The following is a 26,239-nucleotide window of genomic DNA, read 5'->3' on the forward strand; positions in this document are numbered from 1 at the left end:
ACCGGCCAGAAGTCGATCGCCGCTTTTACCCCGACGACGGACATTCTACGGGGTTCGTTCTTATTTCTCTAAAGAAAATCATAAATCATTCCGTTTGCTCCGCGGCGATTGAAATGCGTTCACATGCGAGTGACGGGAATTGTGTTGTTGTTCGTTTATAATGCGATTATTCGAGTTATGGCGTCAACCAAACGGCAAAATGATAGGTTTAAATTTGCGTTTCGAATTCCACTGTCGATTGTCTCGCACAGTGCTGTACCGATTTTTTTGCCGCTGATAATCTCGAGGAACTGAAAAGATCGACTAGTGATAAATGAAATCGGTTTTGTTAGAAGCATTTATACATTATGATCACTTAAAAATATGTTTCATTTTAGAAATAATTTAATTTTAATTTTAGAATTAAATGAATGTGGTATACTATTGAAACTGATGTAATTATATATGATCATTACGGATAGTCGAGAATTATACATTTATTAGGTATAATACATAAAACTGAATGTTGAAAAAAAAGCTAACGTTAATACATTGGTACATGAATATGTCTTGTGATCATTGCATTCAGTCGCTATATGAAAGTCGACGTCGATCGATTTAGCGCATTATAAAACGCATTATAAAAAGATAATAATAGTAATTAAATAATATAATAGTTCAATCGTTTTTCGGTTCAAAATTGGTTTTCAACGTGTTCCCGTTATTATTCCCGTTTATTTTATTCCAAATCCCTTGCACTTTACTGTGAGATTGCACTAAACATAAACTATAAATAAAACACGTCAACTTCGTTTTCTATATTATAATTGCATGACGGTTAAACATTCAAATACGTTATCAGCAAAACGAAAAAGCGTACCGTATTTTTGAGTATGAATTTTTCCCATTTATTATTCATTCAATCGTTTAAAAGTGCATTTTATTCTTAGTATTCTTTATGTTTCGATACAAATGTGTTAAATATATTTAAATATCGGACTACTTTTGTTCATAACTACTGCGTGTCTACTCCTTCTCCCTTAAAAAATAAGTTTACTAGTAGAAATACCCATTTTTATTAACTCAGTGACCTTCCTAGTTCTTTTCCAAATAGTGGGAGCGTTACCTAGTATATAATACTATGTTATAAAACAATATTTCATACAATACTCATATAAATAGCGCAAATCAGTTTATCTTAAACAGTATTATAACTACTTAGTTTCTTATATGACCAGGCATTTACAGAAACATTAAGAAAACTATAAAGAATAACATTTATATAATTATATAGATTAGATATGAATCGAAATAATTTTCTTTAGATTAAATAGTTGGATGTAATTTTTGGATAAAACAAATAACAACTTCAATAGTAAAAACAAAACTTCTTACAATTTTAACTTCTTATTTATAAATTACATATATTTCAGTTATAAAATAATAAATATTTAATTTTAATAACAGATTCTTTTTAAAAAAAATGTACAAATGTAAATAATGATTTATTTAAAAGATTTTGCAATTTTAAAAAGTTGAAATCGTTATTTTTCCTAAAATATGTACAAAAGAAATAACGATTAAGGTAAGTACTGAGATCTGATTGTCTATGTATTCGTTTTTTTTTCCTTAAATTTATATAATTTTTCTTCAAAATTCTAAGAAATAATTTTGTGTTTTGTGCACCTTCAAGTAATAAAATAAAGTGCATCGATATAAGATACCTATTATTTATTGAAATATTGTGTTAAATTACTACCTACTTTAAAAACATACTTTATAGTTGTTACTCTGACTACTATTTAGCTTATTTTGAAAGTAAAATAACAAAGAATTATTTCGTTTATTAATTTTATTAACTAAACTTAATTTTAATTTATTAATTGGTAGGTAGTTAAAAACTAAAAAAAATTTATCAAGTTATCAATTGATTACTTTGCATACTTTTCCGTGATTATAGTGTGTGTTTGATTAAATGTAGAAGTTAGTATCATTTCGGATTGATATCACGGCTATATATATATATATATAAATAAATCTTAATTCGTGATAATCTATGAAAAAGTATACATTTTTTATTTTTATGACGAATCTAAAAAATAAAATATTGCACTTACTACATTATTTATTATAACGGACGAAAAAAAAATCATTAAAAAATATCCTGGTAAATATTATACATTTTAAAGATATATACTCGTATAATACATACATACAAATAAATATATATACTTCAACAGTTTGAGAAGAAATAGAAAAAATATAAGACATTTAAAAGTTGTTTAATATATATTCGAATTTATTTTTGAGTATTATAATAACGGGAAATCATGTAAAAAATCCTAGTTTTATCTTTTAACTTCCATTACTGTAATTCACCAGTAAAATACGACCAAAATGTCTGGAACACAGTTTTAATACAAATATATTTTTATCTACATGATGATCCTGTGTAAAATATAAAATATGATAATACATTTACTCGGGACTTTTTTTTTTCAACATTTTGATCTTACAATGCAGGGAAAACGTCAAAGCAAACGCTTTAGTGTTATGCTTTTTATCTAGAAAGAATAATATTATTTCTTAAACAATTATCTTGCCAAACAGTTTTCCATAAATGTGTAACTTGTTGTTGAACATAGATTACTTTTAATTGTTATCATTAATTATATTAAAAATATCAACGTTTTTCATCCGTGTGATTGATGTTCATTAAAATAATACGTTATGAAAAACTTAATATTAAATTGCTATATTTAAATACTACACATAAAAGTTTATATTATAACGTTTAAAAAATATGAAAATTTAAATGTAAGTGTTATTAAATAATTGTATATCGGTGATGATTATGTGGGTACGCTATTAACATAATACATTATATGCGTACAATATTCTTTGTTTAGTTTTGGAATAGTTATACTAATTTTAAAAATTACTATATTTTTCAATTTGTCTAAAAATATAATATGTATCAGGGTTTCGACAAATATAAATAACTTTTTGCCATTTGTTTTATATTCATCTTAGATTCTAAAACAAATTTAAGAATTTTTATGTTTAATTGTAATTTTGTGAAAACATTTATCGAGTAGCGAAATCTTCTGCAATTTTTTATGTGTAATTCATCGTTTTACAAATAACCAACATAAGAATACGTCATGTGCACTTTATAAAACTGATGAATGAAAAAAAAAACCATTATGTTATATTTATCAAATATCAAATATAAATGAAATTTGAATTCTTAACTTATTACTTAGTTAGTAAGTGTAAAAATGTAACTCAGTGAAATTTTTTTACGTTGTAATGCATATTAAAACTCTAAAAAAAGAGAAAATATTCATTTCTAGAATACAAAATGTAAATTGACAAACAAAATATAATGTGTAATAATCAAATTTAATAAATCAAATCCTACAAATCATAAAATCAAGCTGTATGGCTTCAAGCCAATTTGATGAACTTTTCGAAACTAGTAACAATAACGCAACGCGGGAAGGATTTACATTTTTTTAAGGTTATTGTACGTATTTATATGGTTAGTCATCAAACATTTTTCAATTATGAAAAGAAAAAGTTACAAATTTTAATAATAACTCATCATTCATCAATCAACGTGTTAAATAATGTCAAAACTCTTCAGTATTTTGAACATAAAAACCTTAAATTAAAATGGAATATTGTTGTATATATATATTATATTTTTCCATCACGTCGATCTCGGTGAAAATAAATCTACTGTTGATAACAATTAACATGAGCCTTTCTTGGCTTGTCCTTGTCATTAATAACGAAATACGAGTAAAATGAAAAAAAAAATGTAAAGGAATTCTTAATTAATCGAAGAAAAATATTTTATATTTATTACTTGAATAGGATGTTGTCCTGTCACGTCTTGATAAAATATAACCATCGCTTATCTTTTAATATAAAACTGTGTGAACTTTGGCTGACAAAACTTTATTTTTTAATAAAACTTCATAAAAGTGTGATGATTTAAAATGAGTTCTTGAAAAAATCTTGAAATTTATAAAAAATTACATTATATGTTATGACAGTTGACAAATTTACACAGCAGCATTAATCAAATCAATCGAATAAAAAACATATTTAATATAAATAATTACTAACCAAATTACATTTTAGTATACTGACACGGATACGTTACTTGGCGAGGGTCATTCCGAAATTGTTTGTGCGACACCTAGAATGTTACTCATGATGTCATGAACGAAACTGTTGTTATGACATTTCGCGAAGAAACGAAATGAGTATATACACCGTTCGAAGATCAGGTTTTCGCCCAAGAAGTACAAATTAATCTGATGTTATAAAATATAGCAGATCTCGATAATAAAATACGGATTATATTGTTTTTAGGTAATATACGTAAAGAAATATCGAACAATTCAAAAATCTGGTGGATAAACACTCACAACTTTATCTCTGTACAAGAGATTAATTTACAAGAACTTTTTTATATGTTGATATGTCGAAGTGTTACATTTTAATCACAACAGGAAGAGTAACGTCGAATTCAAGAAAACAGATGGCGATGGAATTAGTTTGTTGACACTTTTATTATTATTTCGGGTGATTTACATTTAAAAATGCATAGTTTTTGCAGCGAGTAATACCCAAAGGTGATTGAACACTAACAGTGTTCTTACCGGACATCGGCAGGTACCACTCGCTCATCATTGATCACCATTACATCTCAAAAATGGCAAAATGTGTTAACTATAAATTTAACACAGCGGTCTCTCCGATGCTCTAGACCAGTGGTCGGCAACTGCCCCACACGTCTATTTTATACGGTTCGCATTAAATTCAAAAACTAGCAAATGGCATTGAATATCATAATTTTTTTTTTTGTATTGCCTTGTACCCTTTTTAATTTTCGAATGTGGCCCAATGATCCATAAAGTTTGCCGATTACTGCTCTAGACGTGCAACAAGAAGGGATTTTAAACAAATATTGGCACCGGCTCAAAAACGGTTCCGTGATGATGGTTCCGGGTAGTTCAGCGAACCATCAGAACTACCATACCGATTCACTAGAAATGCTTGTTTCGCAATCAACAGCTACGACAAACTAGGCTTTGAACAGTTTAAGGTAGTAATCCATTGGAAACTACGTCCCGGCCAGGATTGTTCCGCGCGTATTTCGGCTACCCCGAGACTATGTACATCGGATTATGCAGATCGATTGTAAACATAACGGACGAAACGCGTTGATCGTTGATTCCCGGAGACCGTACGAAATCTCGTCGGGGTGTTCAAAAACGCGGGAAATCGACCGGGATGAGCGGTGACGGGGGCGATCGAGAGCTTCGGTTTTCTACGTGTCGATCGCAGAGAGAGAGATAGATAGAGAGAGATATAGTGAGATTAAGAGAGAGGTAAACATATTCCGTTGTGTACGCGCAGCGGAGGTGTACGTAGGGCGCGTCGCAAATCCCGCGCGCACTCAACGTTTTTCCGGGCCAGTTGGCTAATGGCCTTTTTGCCGATCGCGTCCGCGCCCGTCTCTCGCTCCGCCGCGCCAGCCGTCGGCCGCACTCGCTCGCGGACGGATATGCTCGTCGGGGCGGATTCCGCCGCGCTCCGAGGGCGTACCTCCCGCCTCACCGCCGCGCGTGCGCGCTCCCCCCGTACTCGTGCCGGGCCCTTGATGCGGGTCGGTATCGCGTCATAATCTGCGCGCGTCGTTCGCACAATCATACGGCACATTACGTTCGCCCGTCCGCCGCCGAATAACCCATTCGACCGGTATTGTTCGCGTACTTTTTTATTTTCGTCCTTTTCCCCAGAACTACATTTCGATTTTTTTATTTTTATTTTACGTTTTCCTTTCTACAAAGCCCGCCGCGGTGCACTGCACGTTGCCGGACGTGTGTATCCAATCCTAACCTTACAGGAACATACAGGAGCGGATCCACAGTTGGAGAACTGTGGGTCAGGCTATTTCAGGCCACTTATATGGTCTGAAACCGAATTATAAGTATATACGTTGTTATAAAAAAACACACTATATGTGTTTTCAAGTTTATTCATAGTTATTATTGAAAAAATAAACATTTATTATATTTTGTGGAGTCTTACATGAGGTGCGGCATAAAAGTGATTTACTGTACAATTAAACAAGTGACGTTATTTAGGGGAAGGGGTGGAAACTGGGGTATTCGGCCCAGTATGGTATTAACTTCAGTCAATTCACTTAAAAAAATATGAGAAGTCTTCAAGAGGCCAATTTTGTCGACAACTATTAACTGTGGGTCAGCTGACCTTCTGAACCTACCCCTAGATCCGCCCCTACGAACATAACAAATCACGATCTAAAAACGTATGCGCTACGCACCGGTGTTGAACAACCCGAAGCGGGATAAACTTACGTAAAAAAAGTAAAATATAATCACGGTAGGTATAACCGGAAAACACTTTTTGCTAGAGATCAGCGTTTTTTCCGTCGAATAGATCGTTGATATAAACTCGATTCCTCGGCCGAAGCTCAATGTCAGCGCACGAGTTTTAAACTGCATTTCGTCTAACGATCAAAAGTACTTGTATCTGTTGGGTTTTCATCGATCCAAAGAACACGGTGGACGCTGTCGCCCGTTCCTGTGCGTCAAACGATAGTGTTTTTCTTAAGCAGTTCATAAATCAGACACCGTTTGCTGTGATAACTTACCGCCTTGAATGTATTAATCTGACATCAGCGTAACGTCTCTTATCGAATGTACACCGGTCTAAGATTATTGCCATGATTACGATGGTTCCTTCGGATTCGTGACGATACATTATTTTATATGATTTGAAACGTCAACATAATCTGCAAAAAGTCCCTTGGACAGACTCGCGATTTTATTATGACGTTCGGCAAACAAATAGTTCACATTCAGACTATATGTAAATTTAAAACGTGACACTATTACTGTCGACTGAAATTGTTTAGACATTTTGAAGACAGATTTTCATAAATAGGAACAGTTATACACATTAAAAGGTACAATCGAGACTTTTAAAATCGACACGTGAAGCATACCAAGCGTGTTTTAATATAATCAAAACAAATCAATACAGACACTGATGTAACATTACGACATTTAAAACAAAGTAGTGTTCATGAATAATGCTGTTTAAGCTTATTCGTGTGTATTGATAAGTTATGAATCTACTCGCGATTTTTAAAAGGTTTGGTACACGAGTGCACTGTCAAAATGCAAATGTTGGACTGTCGAATTACATTGTTGAATCATCTAACGAATTTTTCGATTGTTAAATGGATGAGTTTTGGTTCGTCTTGGTTCTACTTGCGATTTCACTTCGTATCACTGTCGACATCTAATGTAACGAAAATTGACGGCATTGATTGCATCGGTACTTTATTTTTGTCCCACTGATTTTCCGTTTGAATGCGTTTCCGATGCTTCAGAATCAGATAATGTTGAAGAGTTTACTTTTACGACAGTAGCGTGCACGACGAATTCATGCGATTTTTAGAAAACAGGTTTTCTACTTTTCAGTTATCTGCAGTGGCAGTGGTTCATATAAGGTGGTGCACAAATAATTTGTAAGATTGTAGGTGGGTAAAAAAAAATATTAATTTTATCATAGATATAGGTACATATAACATAATTATCTATATATATATATAAATTAATTGCTGTTTGTTAGTTACACGAATAATAACATACGTTAACGTCGGTGGTCGATAGTAAACAGAAAAACGATTGTTGTTTTGAATTTAAGATAATGACTAACATTATCAGCTGATAATCGGAGTATTATAAACAAATGTGAGTAAAAATAAATTATAATGCCGATGCCAATGCGTAACGGCGCGGCGACATAGAAAATAATTCACCGAAAACAATTTAATTGATTATGTGCACAGAAACGAATGTCCACATAAATCCATTAAAACGCGCGTTGCGTGTTTCAACTTGTTTTAATTTTTACATTGTATAAATGTGCACACTAATAGTGTGCACTACTGTACCATTATAACACACACACTGATACCGTTTCGTCGTGGACAACCGCCTGCCCGTTTGGCCTTCGGAAACCCCATCTAAATACTATATTATTTTCATAATATTCTGAATTTATATTTTTATATTTTAAAAAATAATCTTAATAACACTACAGGTATTTAGTTGTACTATTATGGTTTATGTTTTCAATTTTTTTTGAGTTTGGGTAGGTAGTGCACGTGCACTTGTGCACATATACACGAGCCGCCACTGGTTATCTGTATTACAATGGTATATTGATACGACGAACGCATGGTTAATTTTTGATAAAAAAAAGCGCTCAACCGTTTTATGTTTTTCGTGTGCACTATAACTGCATATTGAAGAACTTTAAAGGTGGTGATATTCCCTCAATTTTCCCTTTTGTTTGTATCGACTACCACCATTAAATGTATGATACTTGATTTTCTATTTGCTATACTTATATCGAATATCATTGTTTAATATGTGATATTAATAATGTCTGATTGATTTGTTTGAATGCAGCGTTACGGCCGATTTGTTTACACATTCTGTGGATATATTATACTGCCTTAGATGTACGTACGAAGTATAGGAAAATTTTACTTTCAGTTCGAACTCGCGGGTGCACAAACTTGATAGCATTCCGATTCTTGAAGCACATTACCATTCGATTCAATTGGCAACCGATCGAACATCGTATTTTGGGCCACTTGGAAGTTAATAATATGGATTCTCGAGAGCCAGAGTAAGCGGATGAATATAAACGAGTACGGCTTGAAAACTCATTCACAAGAAAAACGGGATGCGTATTATAGCTGTTAATATCTTGGCCGGTTCTAATTTGACTATTTCTTAACATTTTTAGCATTTTTTGCTGCGAATGATATAATTATTATGCATAATGAACATTTAAATAATTCACTTTGAAAAAACCAACCCGAGATGCAAAGCAGATACAATGAGTGCAGATCCAGTTAGTTTTTTCGGGGGGTTTATTTCATTTGCGTGTACTCCATTCAATTTAATTTGATAATAATAAGCTGATTAATATAACTAAACAGTTATAATATAGTCTTAAGTATTTTAGTTTGAGATTCGTTCAGTAAAAAACTCATAATAACACAAATCGTGTGCATGTCATACTTAATCGAATACTAAAATCAAAAACGTTTTATCAAACTCATAATATTTATCTTTACACGTGAATTTTGAAGTGATTTTTATCTTAAATTTTTCAATGAGAGGACAATTTAAAACAAAAAGTTTTCATACTTTTGGATCTTTGAGATTATAAAATGATTAGTATAATACTTATTAATTGAAAATTAAAAAAATAATTACAATTTTCTTGAATTATTTAAGTATAATTTGTACGAGGAATAATACAAAAATATTGGTTTGAACATTATTTAGCGATATTATTTGTTCTTTTTATTTTTTATTGTTTCTGTTTAAGTTGAAATACATTAATATAAGCATTGGAATATTAAATGTTGATGAAATTGTATATTTTATTAATAAATATTTATATGGATTTCGATTAAACTATATCAGTTATTTTTTTTTTTTTTGTTTAAAAATATTAACAATCAGGATTTGAAATATAAACTGGTTACTTAAGTATAATTAATTTTGAATTACATATGATAATAATAACTGTAACTGTTAATATGAAATCAAAGTCCATGTTAGTTTATACTTAAACGCAATTGCTTTTCGGAAAACTTGTTTTAAACGACTTGATTATGAAAATATTGGGTATTTATAAAATTAAAATAGTATAGATAAGATACATACTATCTATACATATAAGGCAATAGACATACAAGACAAATAAGGCAAATCCACTCGTCCTCCTTCGCCCAGAACCGTTTTTTGTAACCAATGATATACATCGATTTACAAATTATAAGAAAAATTTACCCATTCTTATATCTTACACGACCCCTGGAAATCGCCATTTTTTTTATTTTTAATTAATTTTAACAATATGTCACGTAGTAAAACTGGGCGATTTAGAAGAAAAATAAAACTATAAGTGTCAATGGAGTATAACCGTAGGTACGCATAAGCTGTGCGTGATTACATCGAGGTTACGACTGAATTGTAGCATAAAAACCACGCGCTAGAGCAGATATGGTCCAAGAATAGTTTTACTTGAAAAATAATAAAAAAGTTTTCACCGGGACTAAAAAATGTTTACAGACGGCGGAGGGGAAAAGTTAAAGGAAATGTTCAACAACGTAGGAGAATATTAAAAAATATATTATCGAACGCGTCGATAAGATTTCTTTCCATAAATATAAAAACTTTTTAACACTTGAAGTTTATTTTTATTACCATACCGTACGGGAGAATATTGCAGCTATCGGAATCATTTTTTTTTTATCTCTTACTCCATGATGGATGTATTATATTCCGGGAATAGTTTGTGTTAGACATTATAATACATTTGCATAAATTGAAAAGAATAATATAATCCATTATCATCTACGTCTACGTGGAGTAAATTTATGCGTGGCTGAGATTTGTATAGGAAGAACCCGTGTTTATTGTTATCAATATTAATGTATTCCTGAATGAAATCGAATTGCAATGTCTCAGAGAGAGAGAGAGAGAGAGTGAGAGAGTGATCGAGGGACGTATTTGATTTACACGTCGAATGGATGTTATGAGCGATTCGACGTACATTTATATGCGTTTCGTGGCGAAGTGTAAATATGACTTAACGTTGAAACGATAAAATTAGACATCCCATAATCGAACCGTTACGACGGGCTAAAACAATATAAACAAATCAAAAACGTAGTCGGCGAAATGCTGGCACCAAATATTAACGTAATTTCGTCTTGTTGGCATTGTATTCGCCTGAAAGCAACGGTATGTTACGTTGTCACATTGAAAACGGTTCTGAAGGAAGTGACGAATTGACGGCAAATCATTATTGCAACAGTATTATAGTGTGACGTATAACGTTTGCGTTGCGACGATACATTAAAACATTTGAAATTCGTTTTGAAAATTCTAGCGGAAATTCCGTTTCACGTGCGTTCGCAGTATTTTATCCAGTAAACTATTTCCAATTAAATAAAAAATACATTTTTTATTTTTATTTAAAAACAAACACTAAGAGTCGCTCGATTAAATGTTCACGCATTTCCCTACGTTATCGGTGACCATTTCGGATTTAACACATCATAATTAAACGTACACGGTATGGGCTGTACGCAGATTAGCACGTGCACAAACGTAAACTATTTTTTCCGTACATAATTTTTCGAGTTGGGAGAGGGACGGAGTTCCCGATAGCGAAAATTCGATTTTGTTGACCGCAAAACGGGAAACCGTTCGCAATGATGAATCCTGTACACGACCATGATGTACGCAGAGGGCTAGAGGTTCTCCAAACGATTGTTGTTCGAGATTAGACTCAAGATTTACGATGGCGAAGACATCAGGACCACGGATGTCGCGAAACGCACACGCGCTGCGAACCGTAATGATAATCACCCCTGAACGGTGGCAGTACGATCGGCCGTATGGGCTGTTTGAAAAACGATTTTACCCCGGCCAAACGTGCACCCCCTAACCCGTGGGCAAGGCATTTCGTAGCACCACCGTTGCCACGCAGTAAACGATGGGGTGGGTACATTAAATCGTCGAGTGCGATTGACAGGCACATCTGCGATGTCAGGTTTTCAAGATTATTTACGCACCGATGTCCTTCCGACGCGTAGATGTGCGTGAACCGCAGGATACTCGTATAGAATACGGGGGTGTCATTGCGATAACAACTATATTACAGTACGGTGAACGGATTATGCCCTTGTTTTGGGTTCACTGATATTTTTTCACTGCTCGATGTTTGATGTACACATATGTTGCTTTTGCATTCAGTTACTGGTGTGATTACATAAATATACTTACTGGCGTGCGCACCATAACCATATTCGTTATTGCAATTTATATTTATAGTAACGCATATAAAAATTAAAACCAATTCACATGAATACGATTTTACCATTTATTGTAAAATGTTTTTATTACGATATTTTCGTTTTGGAGTGTATCTTTGCAGTTGTGAAATGTTGATGGAAAATTCTACGTTTAATCATAAAATTTACGATTCAATATTTTTGAGTTTATGAATATAAAACGTTATAAAATAAAAATTATTCAACTTTAAAATGTAATAAAAACACCAATACTATTGGATCTAGAATGTGGTAAATTTTTTTTAATAATTCAAAATAACCCGACTACTCGGGTTAATAATACTCAACGAGGACAAATGTGAACAGTTGTTAAAAGGAAATATTTGAAGATTCCTCTCCTTCTCAATAGTTATATTAACCGCCATGCAAGAATAGAACGAAAAAATACTGAAATAATCTATTTCTATCTTTATTATCTACCTAAGCGTTATGTTACAATATTTTCATCCAAGAATGCAATTTTGCACATTCATTATTACGTCTCAAGGGATTTTAATGGAAAAACAATAATAATTTTACCCAAACGGTATAACAGATATCAATTTTAATGATATATTTGAAATTAAAGTATAGTGAATGAGTGTTGCATTAATCGAAATTTATTTTGGAAACCCAACAGCAGGGAACTCTGAGATGGCGAGGCAGAGATATTTTACTAGATAGGGCTACAAATTGTAAGGTTTAGCGTTGCAAAAATGACAATTTCTTAACTATAAATAAAAAAAATATAATATGAGATACGAATTTAGGTTATGATGTAATAATATATCACAGTACCCACTTAGTATCTCTATTATTCTAATATAATCTATTAGTATTTTTATGTTTATACGGTGAACGATTACATTTTTTTTCTACTTATTAAAAATGACCAAATTATTAGGTTTATCCTGTGGTAGGGCCAGTGGTAGGGCATGACATTTTCTAATCAATGCCATCCTTGGTACCGCTACTGGAACCTCTTGCACACAGATGGGGTGTTTCACCGCCCCCTACCACCACTCCAGGTCACGACCATGTGCATCTAGCTCTCACGGACAAAATTTTCCTTAAACAGTATACATGTGTATTGGACACACCTAAACGTATATCTATAAAATGATTCCTGTTTTATCATCGTACCTATGTACACGCACGCAATGTAAAGGTATTATAGCGCTTCATCTTGATCGTATATCATAAAAACGTTAGGCGAACGATTCTCTATTGCTCTTCCGTGCGTCGAAAGCTGTCACGCACACCGGTGACAGTATAATGATGAGTAGAGCACCACTTGTCCCGGGCCACAGACATCGAGGGCGGTCGAGTCGCAACCATTTTAATGTGTAACTCGGCACTTCAAGTCTCGTCCCCCGAGGCAAGTTATGACACATTAAAAGCATATGCTTCTCCATACAAACAGCCGTCCAAGCTCCGCAAGTTGCTATATACGTAAGCACCTACGTAGAACATTACGCGCGAATGGGCACGTATTAGCAAGTTTATTTAGGTTGCCAGATTTTGAAATACTTAAGCCGGGACGTCAAATGGTTTGGCCTTTTTTTTTTTTATGATGTAACGTTCGTATAAAAATACAAATAAGTATTTAATTTTGTAATTTAAATATTTCATAACTAATACAAAAATACATTATTATTGTATATAACCATATCGATTAGGTAACCACAATATAATGTGCAGTATTATTCTATGTTTCATTATTAAATAATACAATATTAAATGTTATTTTCTCTCAGCTTCTATTAACCGGATCAAACTGAATGATCGGCCGGAACACCGGGACTTTAAACCCGGGAAGAACGGCAAGTCTACTAATGAGTATTGTTGACGAGTCTTTTCGAAATAGTGTGTTCATGTTTATTACCATTCACGCGAGATCTGTCAAATTACTCTTGTTTCAAACCGATACCGTTTTCCATTGCGAACGGAGGAGAAATATAAATGTATCATTATGAATATTTTAACAGACGGATGAAATCTTACCAGTTTTCACTTGATGCTGGAGCGTTAAGTTGCAATCGTCAACCAAATTCTGCAATGGCATGCCTTCGTCAGGGAGATCCAAGTTCAATAGCCGTAACATTTCCTCGGGCTGCTTGAAATGCAACACTTTTTCATCTCTATCGTTTACGTCTTTGATGTAGTCTATAAGAATATCGACAACTTTTAATAGAAACTCTTTGGTCGGGGCTTGTCCGAATAAATTATGAGGCAATAAATCTGGAAAAAAAGAATTAAAAATATTAATGTTTATCTCGCGTATGCTTGAATAAATAAAATATATTGTAGAAAACATCGGCCGTTTTGAATTCGAAAAACCATCAACATTGAAATGTTTAAAATATTTTATAAAATACTTTGTTCGTCGTATTATGTTGCAAGACTATAGAAAGATGTACAAAAATCAAGTACCACTTTAACTTTTGCCGGACTAATAATTGATTAAACGTTAACGTTGTTAATGAATTTCTAAGTATTGTTTTAAAATAATGATCGGTTACAGTATTTTTTTAATTAAATGCTTATAGTCAATATAAAATATACCGAGATGACATTACGCGTCTTCAATGAAGAACTGTTGCAGTAGGTGTAATGTAGACCACAGTTGAAAACGTAATCGTATATATATATATATGGGTACTTAGTAACCTCTTATTGTATACTCCGTAATCCCTTCATCTCCAAACACGGAAAACCATTAGATTTTCGTAAACCATTATTTATCAAGAACAGCAGTAGGACAATAAAATAGATCCTACTCAGGGTGGGTTATTTTCTAGGGTCTAAATCCAATAATCCATGTCATTTTTACTGGCATTGTGTCGAGGGCAAAAATCAACGATGTACGCCGGATATTAAAATATGTGACCAACCGTAAAATAAGAATCTTTCATCCCCCATTTGCTGAGCGAAACGTGTAACGTTTTTCTTCTTCCCTTTTCAAAGGTCTAATTGAATCGAAATCGACCACTGATGTTATTGTTGATGGTCGGATACGACCCAAATACAAGCAAAGCGGAATGCTTTTGATTAGATTTCGGTACATAATCAAGTTGTACGAATATCATGATACACACACATAAACATACACATACCTTCATTCAGATTTGGAAACCTTTTCATTTCAAAAGATGTTTTCCGTGTGCATCTCATAACGGAATAATTTGACTATACAATGAGAATGTCCAGAGTTATTGGTTTTTGGATATTATTTATTTGTACACACAATTGTACACCTATATATTCATATATATTTTTTTAACTTTATTGTACGTGTATCGTTTAAAAAACATATTTTGTTATATTTAAATTCGTTTATATTTTCAGTTTTTTTGCACACATCATTAATTGACGAATCAATCTACATAATATTATGAACGTAAAATTGTCTTTCGATCTGGTGTAACGTGTAATAAACGAGAAAAAAAATTAAAGATTTTTAAATATGTTTTATACGGTCTGTTGTTAAAAGAAAATTTTGAAATCGATAAAATAAAAGGGACAATTCAATTAAAATCTGAATACTGATTTTTATTAAAGTCTCGGTTTAAAAGGGTTAGGCTTAAAAGTGATCAGGGTGATATTGTTCCGGATAACACTTGAAACCACGAACGTGCGTTAATTCAAACCAACACTAGGTAATTCCATGTTAGTCTGTATTGTAACGCAGAAAGTCATAAATATTTATCATCTTCACGTTTTGTGCTAATGTCAGCCCTCAACAACAGTTCTTGAATACAAATTATACTACTTGACACCACTGTACGTAGTATGCCGTTGACAATTTAATTATGCATTTATTTCAAAACTATACCAACCGTATTAAATGCGTTTTAGTCGTCACTATGTATTTGTTTTTTTTTTTTTTATTATTATTTTCAGGCTATATTTTCCAAACACAGTGCTCATACGAGTTATACGAGAGTAGAACATTATCATTTGTTTAATTTAATATAGTTTAATATTATATTCCCTCTGTTTTTCATACAAGTTTCTCACGAGTGAAAATATTTTTAGACTCTACCGACTTCCCGTGATTTCTATTTGCTCGGTGTTCATTAAAATATACCAGGGATGGGCGGCCGGCAGCCCGCGTACTTTTTTTTCTGGTTAGTGCTACATTTTAAAATCACTTTATAACATCTTAGTGTTAATCGGTATTTAATTTTATCACGTTGATCGTAAAATGTAGATATTATATTTTTTTCTAGCATTGAACCAAACTAAATCATAATAATATAATAAAATATATATCTATAACGGTATAGCTAACATAGTAATAGGTTTTATACACTTATTTTATTTTACTGGTTTAGTCGTAAGATTCAATTGTTTAAAGTAAATGCTAATGGTTACTTTTAATGACCTTTATCCATTTTTCACTTTTTTATTATGGCCTGCCAGATTTTGAAGTTCTTAAAATTCACCCTCTTGTTACTTTTAATTGCCCATTCCTGCTATATACAATTAATATATCTAAGACCCTTGAAGTGTTTTAATCGCGAAAAAAAAATTCATATTTCAAACAAATCTGGATATGAGACGAACAACGAACTGTAGTAATTTAGCATTTGTTTGGTTATAAGTTTTTCTTGAATTCTTTCCCCGACTGCACGAAATAAGACCAAAACACGAAATATTAGAATGAGTTCAAATTTAAGGGTAGATTATTTTTGAAAACCTCGCGTTTTTCTTTCTTTCTCGTATATTTTATGTACGTTTATTTTTAATGTTATTGCTACTTCAATAGTTATAATTATCTATTCGGATCTGTTAACCGAAAAGGTTATTAAAGAATACAGAATCAATTAGTTCAAGTAATTTTGTTGTGCCTGCATGTTGTATGGGGCCTAATACTTGACTAACATGTTTGATTAAATTAAAATTGTACGTTTATTGTTATAAACAGTTGTAAGTATAACGAAAAAAAAAAAAAAAATACAAACTACTTAAACTATAATTTAAATTTATAGTAAATTATTTCAGAATTTTGTGCAACATAGACTTCCAATTTATAAAACAAGAAAGCATACACAAAATAATAAAATTGGTAAAAATAGTTGATATTTAGAACTGTAAATTTTATTAATTTTAATACGTTTTGTTCATGTATTTATATGTATATATATATATTTACCCGTACAATATAAAATAATTTAACAATACTAATTTATAATCTATGAGTTATTATGGCCAACCAAAGATATCGCAGTCAATAGTTATATTACCAAGAATAATAGTTATTAAACTTGTTGTTGTTATTTATACGAATAACATTTATAAATATAATTATAATATATATCTAAATCGCATGTGTATCAGAAGAATTAGCTCTGCGTTTATATTCAATACTGAAGTTGGGCGAGTATTTTCTTCATGCAGTCATATGAGATTATTCATTATTTAAGAACAAATCCAGAAGTATTTTGACATAAATGCTTTTCATAAAGCACAAACGGCGAAGTATCAATTCGCCAAAATTTATAGACAATGAAATAATGAATTACAATTAGTTACTATAAGTGATTTTAATTAATGTTTAGCCGTTTGTGGTTACGTTTCACTTGAACATAAAAAATGAAAAGTATGAATTAACGTTCTTGTGATTCAATTAATTTATATTTTTTTAAGTTTTATGCATGTTTGAATAGTTCCATGCGGTACGCGAGCAACTCGATTTCGGATGACTTTATCAATCATTTTTTTTTTTTGTTTTTAAATCCTGTCAGGTATCGGAAACGTTTATTGAATATTTCTTTATAATATTATTGGTAAAATCGAAACAAATAAATGCATGGATAAGCATTACTTAACTTATTATTAATCAAATTTTGGGTTAACTTATGGAAAACCGAGTAGTTACAAAACAGCAATGCGTTTAAGTTTATCAGTCTAAATGTTACGTTTTTTCATTGGTCATGATTCATGTTCCGATCTCAATATTTGTGGATGGAAAAAAGATTCGTTTCTCGTAGCTGTCATATGCATACACAATTGGAGCGGTAAACCGTGAAACGTAAATGTATTTCAAACGGGTTTCCAAGCGTTCGTGCGTAGTACAACAGCCGCGGGTATATGTTGAAGAAATATAAATTATGAGAACGAGGGAATGGAGTAGATCACGTGCCGCAAAAAGTTGTTGCCGAGTTGTAAAAACAAAAACCCGAAAAAAATAAAAAAATAACCGTAGAACTGTGGTGTGCGTGTTACCTGCAGCTGCGCATTTATCATGGGGTACGAAAGGTATCAAGAGTATGTATTGTCTTTGATTGAAAATTTTCGCCGTCATTTGATGGCGTTTGTGGATTTTTCACTGTATATTCTAACTCAGGATGTAAGAAAATCTGACGTCGGGGTGTGATAAGTTGTCTTATGTTTTCAAATGTCAGTCCGTGTTTTGACTTGTTTTAAAATATGATTTCAAAACGAATTCGATTTCATGTTCGTTGTTAACCATATTATTCAGTTATCAACCGGAATAGATTGAAAAAGAGTGAATTCAGAGTTTGTTTTATAAGTAGGGACCGGATTTATATGCAAATGCATATATCTATTGGAATAAGCTTTTTGAAATCTGATGAGCATTGTCCCCGATTTAGATCTTTCTTATTAAAATAACACTAATTTTACCTTGTATATTTTGCATATTTCAACGTTTTTACCTATTAAATGCATATTCGATGTATATTTGTAGTTTTATAGTGCATATTATTATTTATAGCACAAATATTCGTTTTCGTCGTATTTTCACGTTCACAGCCTCATAATATCGATAAAATTGCGATCGGTCGTTATTTCCAAAGTTCAGATTACAAACTCAAATCTCATATTAGTCATATACAACATATATGTATATATATAAATATTATATAATTCAAGTGTCGACTTGACGACAAAAGATTTTTTAAAAGCTTTTTTATACTTTTTTTAATACCGTATTAATTAATAATTATTTTTACATTTATATTACATTTCAAATATTTGTACATAATTTTAAACAAAATTTCAAGTGAATATTTAAGTACATATTTAAATATAAATACATATTTTATAACGTATTACAGCAATTTTAGAAGCATATTTTGAGGATTTAATGTGCATATAAATCCGGTCCATAATTATAAATAATATCATGTCGTTTTATAGGAAAATCGTACAGCGGAATAAGATTCCCAATATGATAAAAACTTAATATCGCAGCATATTAAAAAAGCTGACTAAACTTAACCTGAAAAACATGAATTGTAGAAGGGTTTTAAATATTTTAATGTTTTCAAAAGGAATGCCAGAAATATTTATACTGTTTTCCGAGACATTTTCCACGTACATTTTTACTTATGAAAATTACTGAGTTTAGTTGGAATAGATTTAAATGTTTTTATTATACCATTAATAGTATTTAATATACGGATATTAATAGTAATAATATTATAAAGAATAACAATTTTTGATAAAATTTTCGATTAAAATGGAATTTAGTATTTTGTTATCGAAATAAATCATTAAATATCAAATTTTTTAAAAAGCATCGAACAAAAGTAAGATGTATATTATCTGTTGTAGAAATAACTACTTCTCTTGGTGTATTTAGCATATATTCTTTATCTCTAACTCTTAACTTTGATCTGAAAACCTATACTGGAATTGTTTATAATTTATTCTATAATTATTATTCGATCTGATCTATTTATACTATAAATTAAACATTGATACATTCAAATAATATTTCACATTATTTTAATTTTTTTAAATCGTCCGACAGCTAATTAAAAAAACAATTTAGCACGTTGCGAAAAAAAAAAATATATTAATTCGACGAAAAATAAATTCTGCAACTGTAAGACTTTTCGAACGAGCCAAACCATTCCTCGTTTTACAGTTCGAGCACGAACATAAAATAGGAGATTTTTTTTGCTTTTTATTGTTTAAAAAATTCTCAAAAATTTTTCAGGACTTTAGAGCATCCGAATTTCAAGTTATACGTTCTGCTTCAGGACGACGTGTGAGTACGTGTACGCGTTACGGATTTCTATACACCACGAGAGTACGCAATACGAGTACGCGTCCTGATAGCGCTGGTTATGCCTGATCATCCGGGGCCATCAATCTGCGCGGTGGCGCACGTCTAACCGCTGTAATTCGGAAACAATAAGCCGTCGGTCGACCCGTCGGCCACCTGTGCCAAAAGGCACAGAATTAATTAGCCTTTCGCGTACGGGCGGACGAAGGACGAAGGACGGAGGGCGGACGAATCGCGGAAGGGTAGGCGTCGAGCGGGCGGGAGGCGAGATTTTATTAATGACTGCCGTCTGTTTGTAACGTCAGCTGCAACCAATGGGCCTTTTACGGTAACCACCGCCGCCGCCGCCCGTAAATGCCACTTCTGCGACACGCGCGCACGCGTTCACTCGCCCACCCCGCCCGCGGTCTCGCTATAAATCACGCGGCCGATTGTTGTTCACCACGGACCGAGTTTAACCGCCGTCAAACCCACCCGCCGCACGTGCCCACTCGCACCAAGGCGTACTCTTAACTCGTCCTCCCGTGGGCTAGCGCGAGACGGTATATGTGCATATATACAATAATGATATGATATAATACGATTACGAGCGGGCCGAGAGGGGAAAAAAACAATGGACGGAATTCGCTCTCGTACACGGTTAAGCACAGTGTAATTGATGTCCGACCAGAAACGTTGGAACGACGTATTATCCGTTGTGCTCCGCGAATCCGTTTGGTTTTTGTCCGTTTTCAACGTGAATTTATGACCGAATTTTTTTTTTCATTTTATGTTAAACAAAATTGTGCTACAGCGCCGTTCCATTGTATGGTTTTCGGTTTTGCAAAATTGTCTGGCGTAATGTAATACAGTACAGTGCGGTTAGCATGTATATTTTATTTTTTACATTAAAAAATATTTGTGTTCACCCAAAAACAAAACTCAAGTGGCATATATTAGATACCTAATTAGTGTAATAGTTTTTCATTAAATAATATGAACTAAGTTTTCTAATTAAAAACACTATTTCTATGTTAATAAATCTTATATGCTGCTCGATCCTTTATTAAAATATTTAATTATTTTTATGTAATCTTCAAACATTTATAATTGTTTAAAATGAGAAATTAAAAATAATGTTTAGATTCTTCAGAAAGTGTGTTTTATTATTTATCCATGTACTTTGGTAACTCATTTTAAATTTCGATTTTTATTCCTCCATTGAATTTATTAAAAAAGTTTTGAACGTAGTGCTTACGAGTATTTGAAAACGATCACCACTGTAAATCAAACCAAACAAAATTGTAAAATACTCTTTTTAAATTTCCGAAAAAAAAACATTATTGCATACAGAATAAAAAGTCACAGCTCACAAACAGAAAATAAAACATGTTTTTGTAACGGATATATTATATTTGATGCAGTAAATTGTAACTGAACTCATTCAACGACGTTGAATGCATATAAATTTTACTCAGGAATGTGCATTATTTTTATGGTGTTTTTAATTTTTTTTTAAAACATATATTTTACTTATAAAAGTCATAAGGGACAGCTAACTAAATTGGACAATAGATATATATTACCACAAAACATGTGTTAAATTTATGTTTTCTCTTTTCTACCTAATTGCATTACTAGTGCGTAAATGACACAATGTAACCCGAAATTTTCGGCTTATAATCGTAAATACGTTTGACAAGAAATTATAAATGTAGTCACATAAACAATTTGCTCCATTTTTCCAAGTAAAGCATAACTAAAAATTATCAAGATTAATAGTTGAATTGATAATAAAATACAAATATATTTCTAAAGATTTAAAAAAAAATAACTCTTATTTAATTATTTAGAATAACTTTTTTAAAGTTATGAAAAATATATTTTTACTTTCTTTGTTAGTTAGATGTTAGTTATGGTGATGCCCCTTCCCCTGTTTTATCTCTTGTTAATCATATTTATAATGTAAACCGGATAATGTAATAATATTTAGATTCAAGTAAACAATGCATTGTTTTATATAATGAAGAAAATATCACAATCATTTGAGTAATCAAATGATTAATGTACAATAATTGTAGTCAACATTTTTTCTGAAATATGTGATTTTAATACAAGACCAACGGCTGTGGGCCGCCATTCGAAAATTAGATAATTATTTCATCGGAATAATAAAGCCGCGTACACGCCAAGGAAACATTGTAACACACATTATTAAATACAAATTTTTAAACGTGTATTCAACAATTTCGGCGACAAAGTTGGACAACGAACATGTTTGAACATTTAACATCAAACAAAATACATTTATACTTCGTAAATGTATCAGATGAGAATGATACTATAGTTTCCGCAGTTGCATCCTGATTTTGTGTGTTAACAAAGCCAAAAAGGGAAGATTTTGGGTTCGAACAAGGTTACAGAAAAAAATATATAGTGCTAGTGACATGATGGTGGGTTGACATTGAGAGATGACATTGGGCTTACAGGAGAATGCATTTGAATTGAAATGAATATACAATTATATCGTGTATTTTTCTTTGGAAATATATTTATTTTTTTAGGTAAAAAGAAAATACTATTATTTTTAGATATAATGGTAGCCTTAAAGATTGTTTTCGTATGTCCAGCGAAGATTTTGAAATATCGATTAATCTTGTTGGCCACTGACTTTCCAAAAAAAAGATTTATACATTTTCGAAAAGCTATTCCGAGGAACGAAAATCATTATCGTTATCATGAATTATTATTTTATTCATTATCAATGACAAAGTTTAACTGGTCTGGAAGCCGTAGATACATCGTACTCGACAATGTCCGTATACATATTTTGACGTTTACCGCCGTCGGTCGAGAAACAAAATTTTGTGGGCGACAATGCCGGCAATGAATATATGCGATAATATATCCTGGATGTAGGACGCGGCTTAAGACGTTCATCGCCCGTGACGATTATTCAGAAATAACGAAAGCCGTTACGACAATATTATCGACGGCTGTGTCGCCCGGAATAATGTTTCGAATATTATTGTTTGTTACGGAGACAAAAGAGACAAAAGCCGTTAGTATCCGAGACGAGTGGTGATGAGTGGCAACCGCGAAGGCGATAAATGTCCGCGGAAAGCGATTGGGATAAATACGACAGCGCGACGACCATTAATCAGCTACGGCATAGGTACGCGTGCGGATAAAAAAAAAACCTGCGGTACGCAGGTTAGTACGGTGAACAGTTTTTAATTTTGGCGATTTTCATCCGCAGTCGCGTCATGAATACTGCCTCGACGACAAAAGTGTCGCATCTGTGTCATAGCAATACACATTGTTATTGATATATTCATTTGGTCAACGGGTGTGTTATATATTGCACACGTCTTTTGCCGTGGTTTTTTTTTTCGCGATAAAAATGCTCGTATCGTTATCGGGATGATATATCGTCACACGCGTGCTAAATAATAATAATAATAATAATGTATATATATATATATATATATATACATAAATATATTATATATCGCGAACTCGTTACGATCGTCTGTGGGATAGAAGGACGTGTTACACGTCCCTGCGTCCCTCGTTCAATAACATGTTATTATACTCGCGGTTAGGTGTAACGCACAGGCGGAAACCGGAATTCCGGAAACGGGCCCTCTATCGCGCGCGACCCGATGTGCGATTTATAACCACCCGACGGCGACAAGGACAAAGGGTCGAAGTACATGTATTGCATACGGTTTGTGCTCGGGATATTTGCGTTCGAAATATACGATACGTGACGGTGTGTTACAGCGTATAATACATACACATATTATAAATACTTGCCGCGTTGGCTTCGGTCGGTACGGCATGGGCGACAGCACGACTCGGCAGTGTTTCCGGTTCGATCGCTCGAACGTATAAAGGACAGGGGGCGCGACCGGGAGCGGGAGCGATTGACGGACGAAGGCCTACGAGGGTGTGGATACGAGTGTGCGTGTACATCATCGCCCAAGAACGACAGGCATTTTAATTAAAGAGCTTATAGCGCGTGTTCAGGAATTCGCAATAACCCGAAGGGATAACAAAAGGGATTTTTTTCCCATCAAAACAACTGTGGTTCGGAATGCACGCGGCAAAGGGACGCGCGTAGTTCGCGTCGCCGCGGATGTGGAACATCTGTTGCTGAACAGCGAAAAGTAATTTTTCACCCCTTCGTGCATCTCTCCATCGTGTACACACGTATACGTATAATTTGCGCGTGCGTGTATGTGTGTGTATGTTTATTTTTTACCCTTATTTGCAAAACGCCCCGAGGCCGCCACCGCTGCTATACACTATACGCGAGGGTCCCGTTTGGCGCATATTACACACACACACACACATACATACATATATATATATATATATATATATATATGTATACACGAACGCGACATAAAAAACAAATTCTTCCCGTCCGGCGACCGTGTGCCAGACTCGTATTTTACAGATGTCTCTTCCGACGACGGCAAAATAGTAAATAGTATTAGAGGCCGCACGGATGCTATCGTGCAATTTAAATGACGAGACGTATGTACTGGATCTATGTAAGGCGATTAAATGGACTGTAGTGGTATGAATATTATAATTTTGATGTTAAAAATGCTCGCGGACGATTTCAGTGAGTGAACAGAGTGAACATAACGAGTAAAATATTATGAAATAACCATTATACTTTTATTTTTTTATTTTTATTTGAAATCAAAAAGATAATTAAGCCTTACTGCGAAAACTCGTGTGGAGACCCAGAGTTATTTGAGTATACAGTATTCTTAATAAATATTCCATTTCTAAAATATAACATAAGAGATGTAAGACATAATGAAATATAAATACAATACAATTATATGATTATATGATACAATTTGAATGGGTTATGTATTTTAAATTTTAAATTTTACTCCCATTATATTCATATTGGGGCCAATGAAAAATATGTATTTATATGATATGCTATATGTGGTTGGAAAATTTTCTGATTTATGATATGCGTCGTAGTACGTTCAGGGATGATGATAATTTTTTTAATGCGTCGTTGCGTACAAATAATCGACAAGAGTATTTTTTTTTCATTGATAATATTATAACAATGCATTATTTGGACAAGTTTTTGTTTTTCAATAACATGTAGGTGAAGTCTTGTCAATCAGCAAATCGTAAGGATGTTAAGGATATTTTTATGATTCAACTGAAGTATTTTTATTCACGTTGATTCATGCCGAAAATGAGTACCGGGAATCATTACTGAGCAATGTAACGTGGAACGAAAAGACGAAAAAATATAAACCATATTTTGTACTTCCTTTCGCGCTTTTAGTGCCGTATTGGCTCTACGTCCTGAATGATCTTTTGATCAAGATATGTGTTATGTACTGTAGTATAGATTACAGAGATTTTTAATGTTATTATTATTATTATATTGGAGTTCAAATATCAATTAAAATAATGATATTAGCTAAGCGTGTAAGATGAGATTTTTATAGGTGTTAAAACAGAAAATATTTTTGAATTTTATTGCAAAAACGTATATGGTTTTATCGATCAAATCGGAACTATTTTCAAATACTATTAAAAAATTGAAATAAATCATTATATGCGTTTCAATTGTAACATGTTACAATTATTTCAAATATACATCATAGCCATTGGAGTTTATAGTAGATAACTATAGAAAAAGTATTCTTCATTATGTTTCATGACCCATTTTAGATCAATTATAAAAAAAAAAAACAGCATTTGTTAGTCTAAGTGAATCTAATTTAAGTTAAATTTTGAACTGATATTATATTATATGGCGATATTATATCATGATATTTTAATATATTTTTTATCTCCATAGGAACACACTTTTAGTCGGTAAATTAATGTTTAAACTTTTGATTTTAAGAAATAATCGTTTAGTGGTACAATTTAATTTAAATGATAAAAAAATGTATAAGTTATAATCATAAGTCTACATATAACACTGTAAATTAAACTGCGAATCATGCGTGTGAAAATATTATATTATTATAGTTTAATCAGATAAATCCGTGTCATAAATTAAATTGTTTCATCCATCGACACCAGAAGTTTCGAAAGTAATTTTGTAAACAAACTTAATCCTATGCTATGATATAACTTAATCCATTAATCATTGGATTATTTGAATAAATTTAATATCGCGAAACCTAATATCGCTCTTCTTAAGATAGATTTCGTATTTCAGTAAAGTTTTATTACATATTTTATGGTTAAAATGATGT

General features: G+C 32.4%; 1 protein-coding gene across 2 annotated transcripts in view; it reads right to left on the reverse strand.

The window, feature by feature from the left end:
- Positions 1-26,239, reverse strand: part of LOC112679242 (glutamate decarboxylase) — an 81,826-nt gene that overhangs the window by 25,456 nt on the left and 30,131 nt on the right. For both annotated transcript variants that reach the window (XM_025548959.1, XM_025548958.1), the window contains exon 3: positions 13,964-14,200. In XM_025548959.1, the coding sequence (XP_025404744.1) occupies positions 13,964-14,200 (237 nt within the window). The remainder of the gene's footprint in view (positions 1-13,963; positions 14,201-26,239) is intronic.

Source organism: Sipha flava, unplaced genomic scaffold (genome assembly GCF_003268045.1).
Source record: "Sipha flava isolate LNK unplaced genomic scaffold, YSA_version1 132_pilon_pilon, whole genome shotgun sequence".
Classification (NCBI taxonomy): Eukaryota; Metazoa; Arthropoda; class Insecta; order Hemiptera; family Aphididae; genus Sipha; species Sipha flava.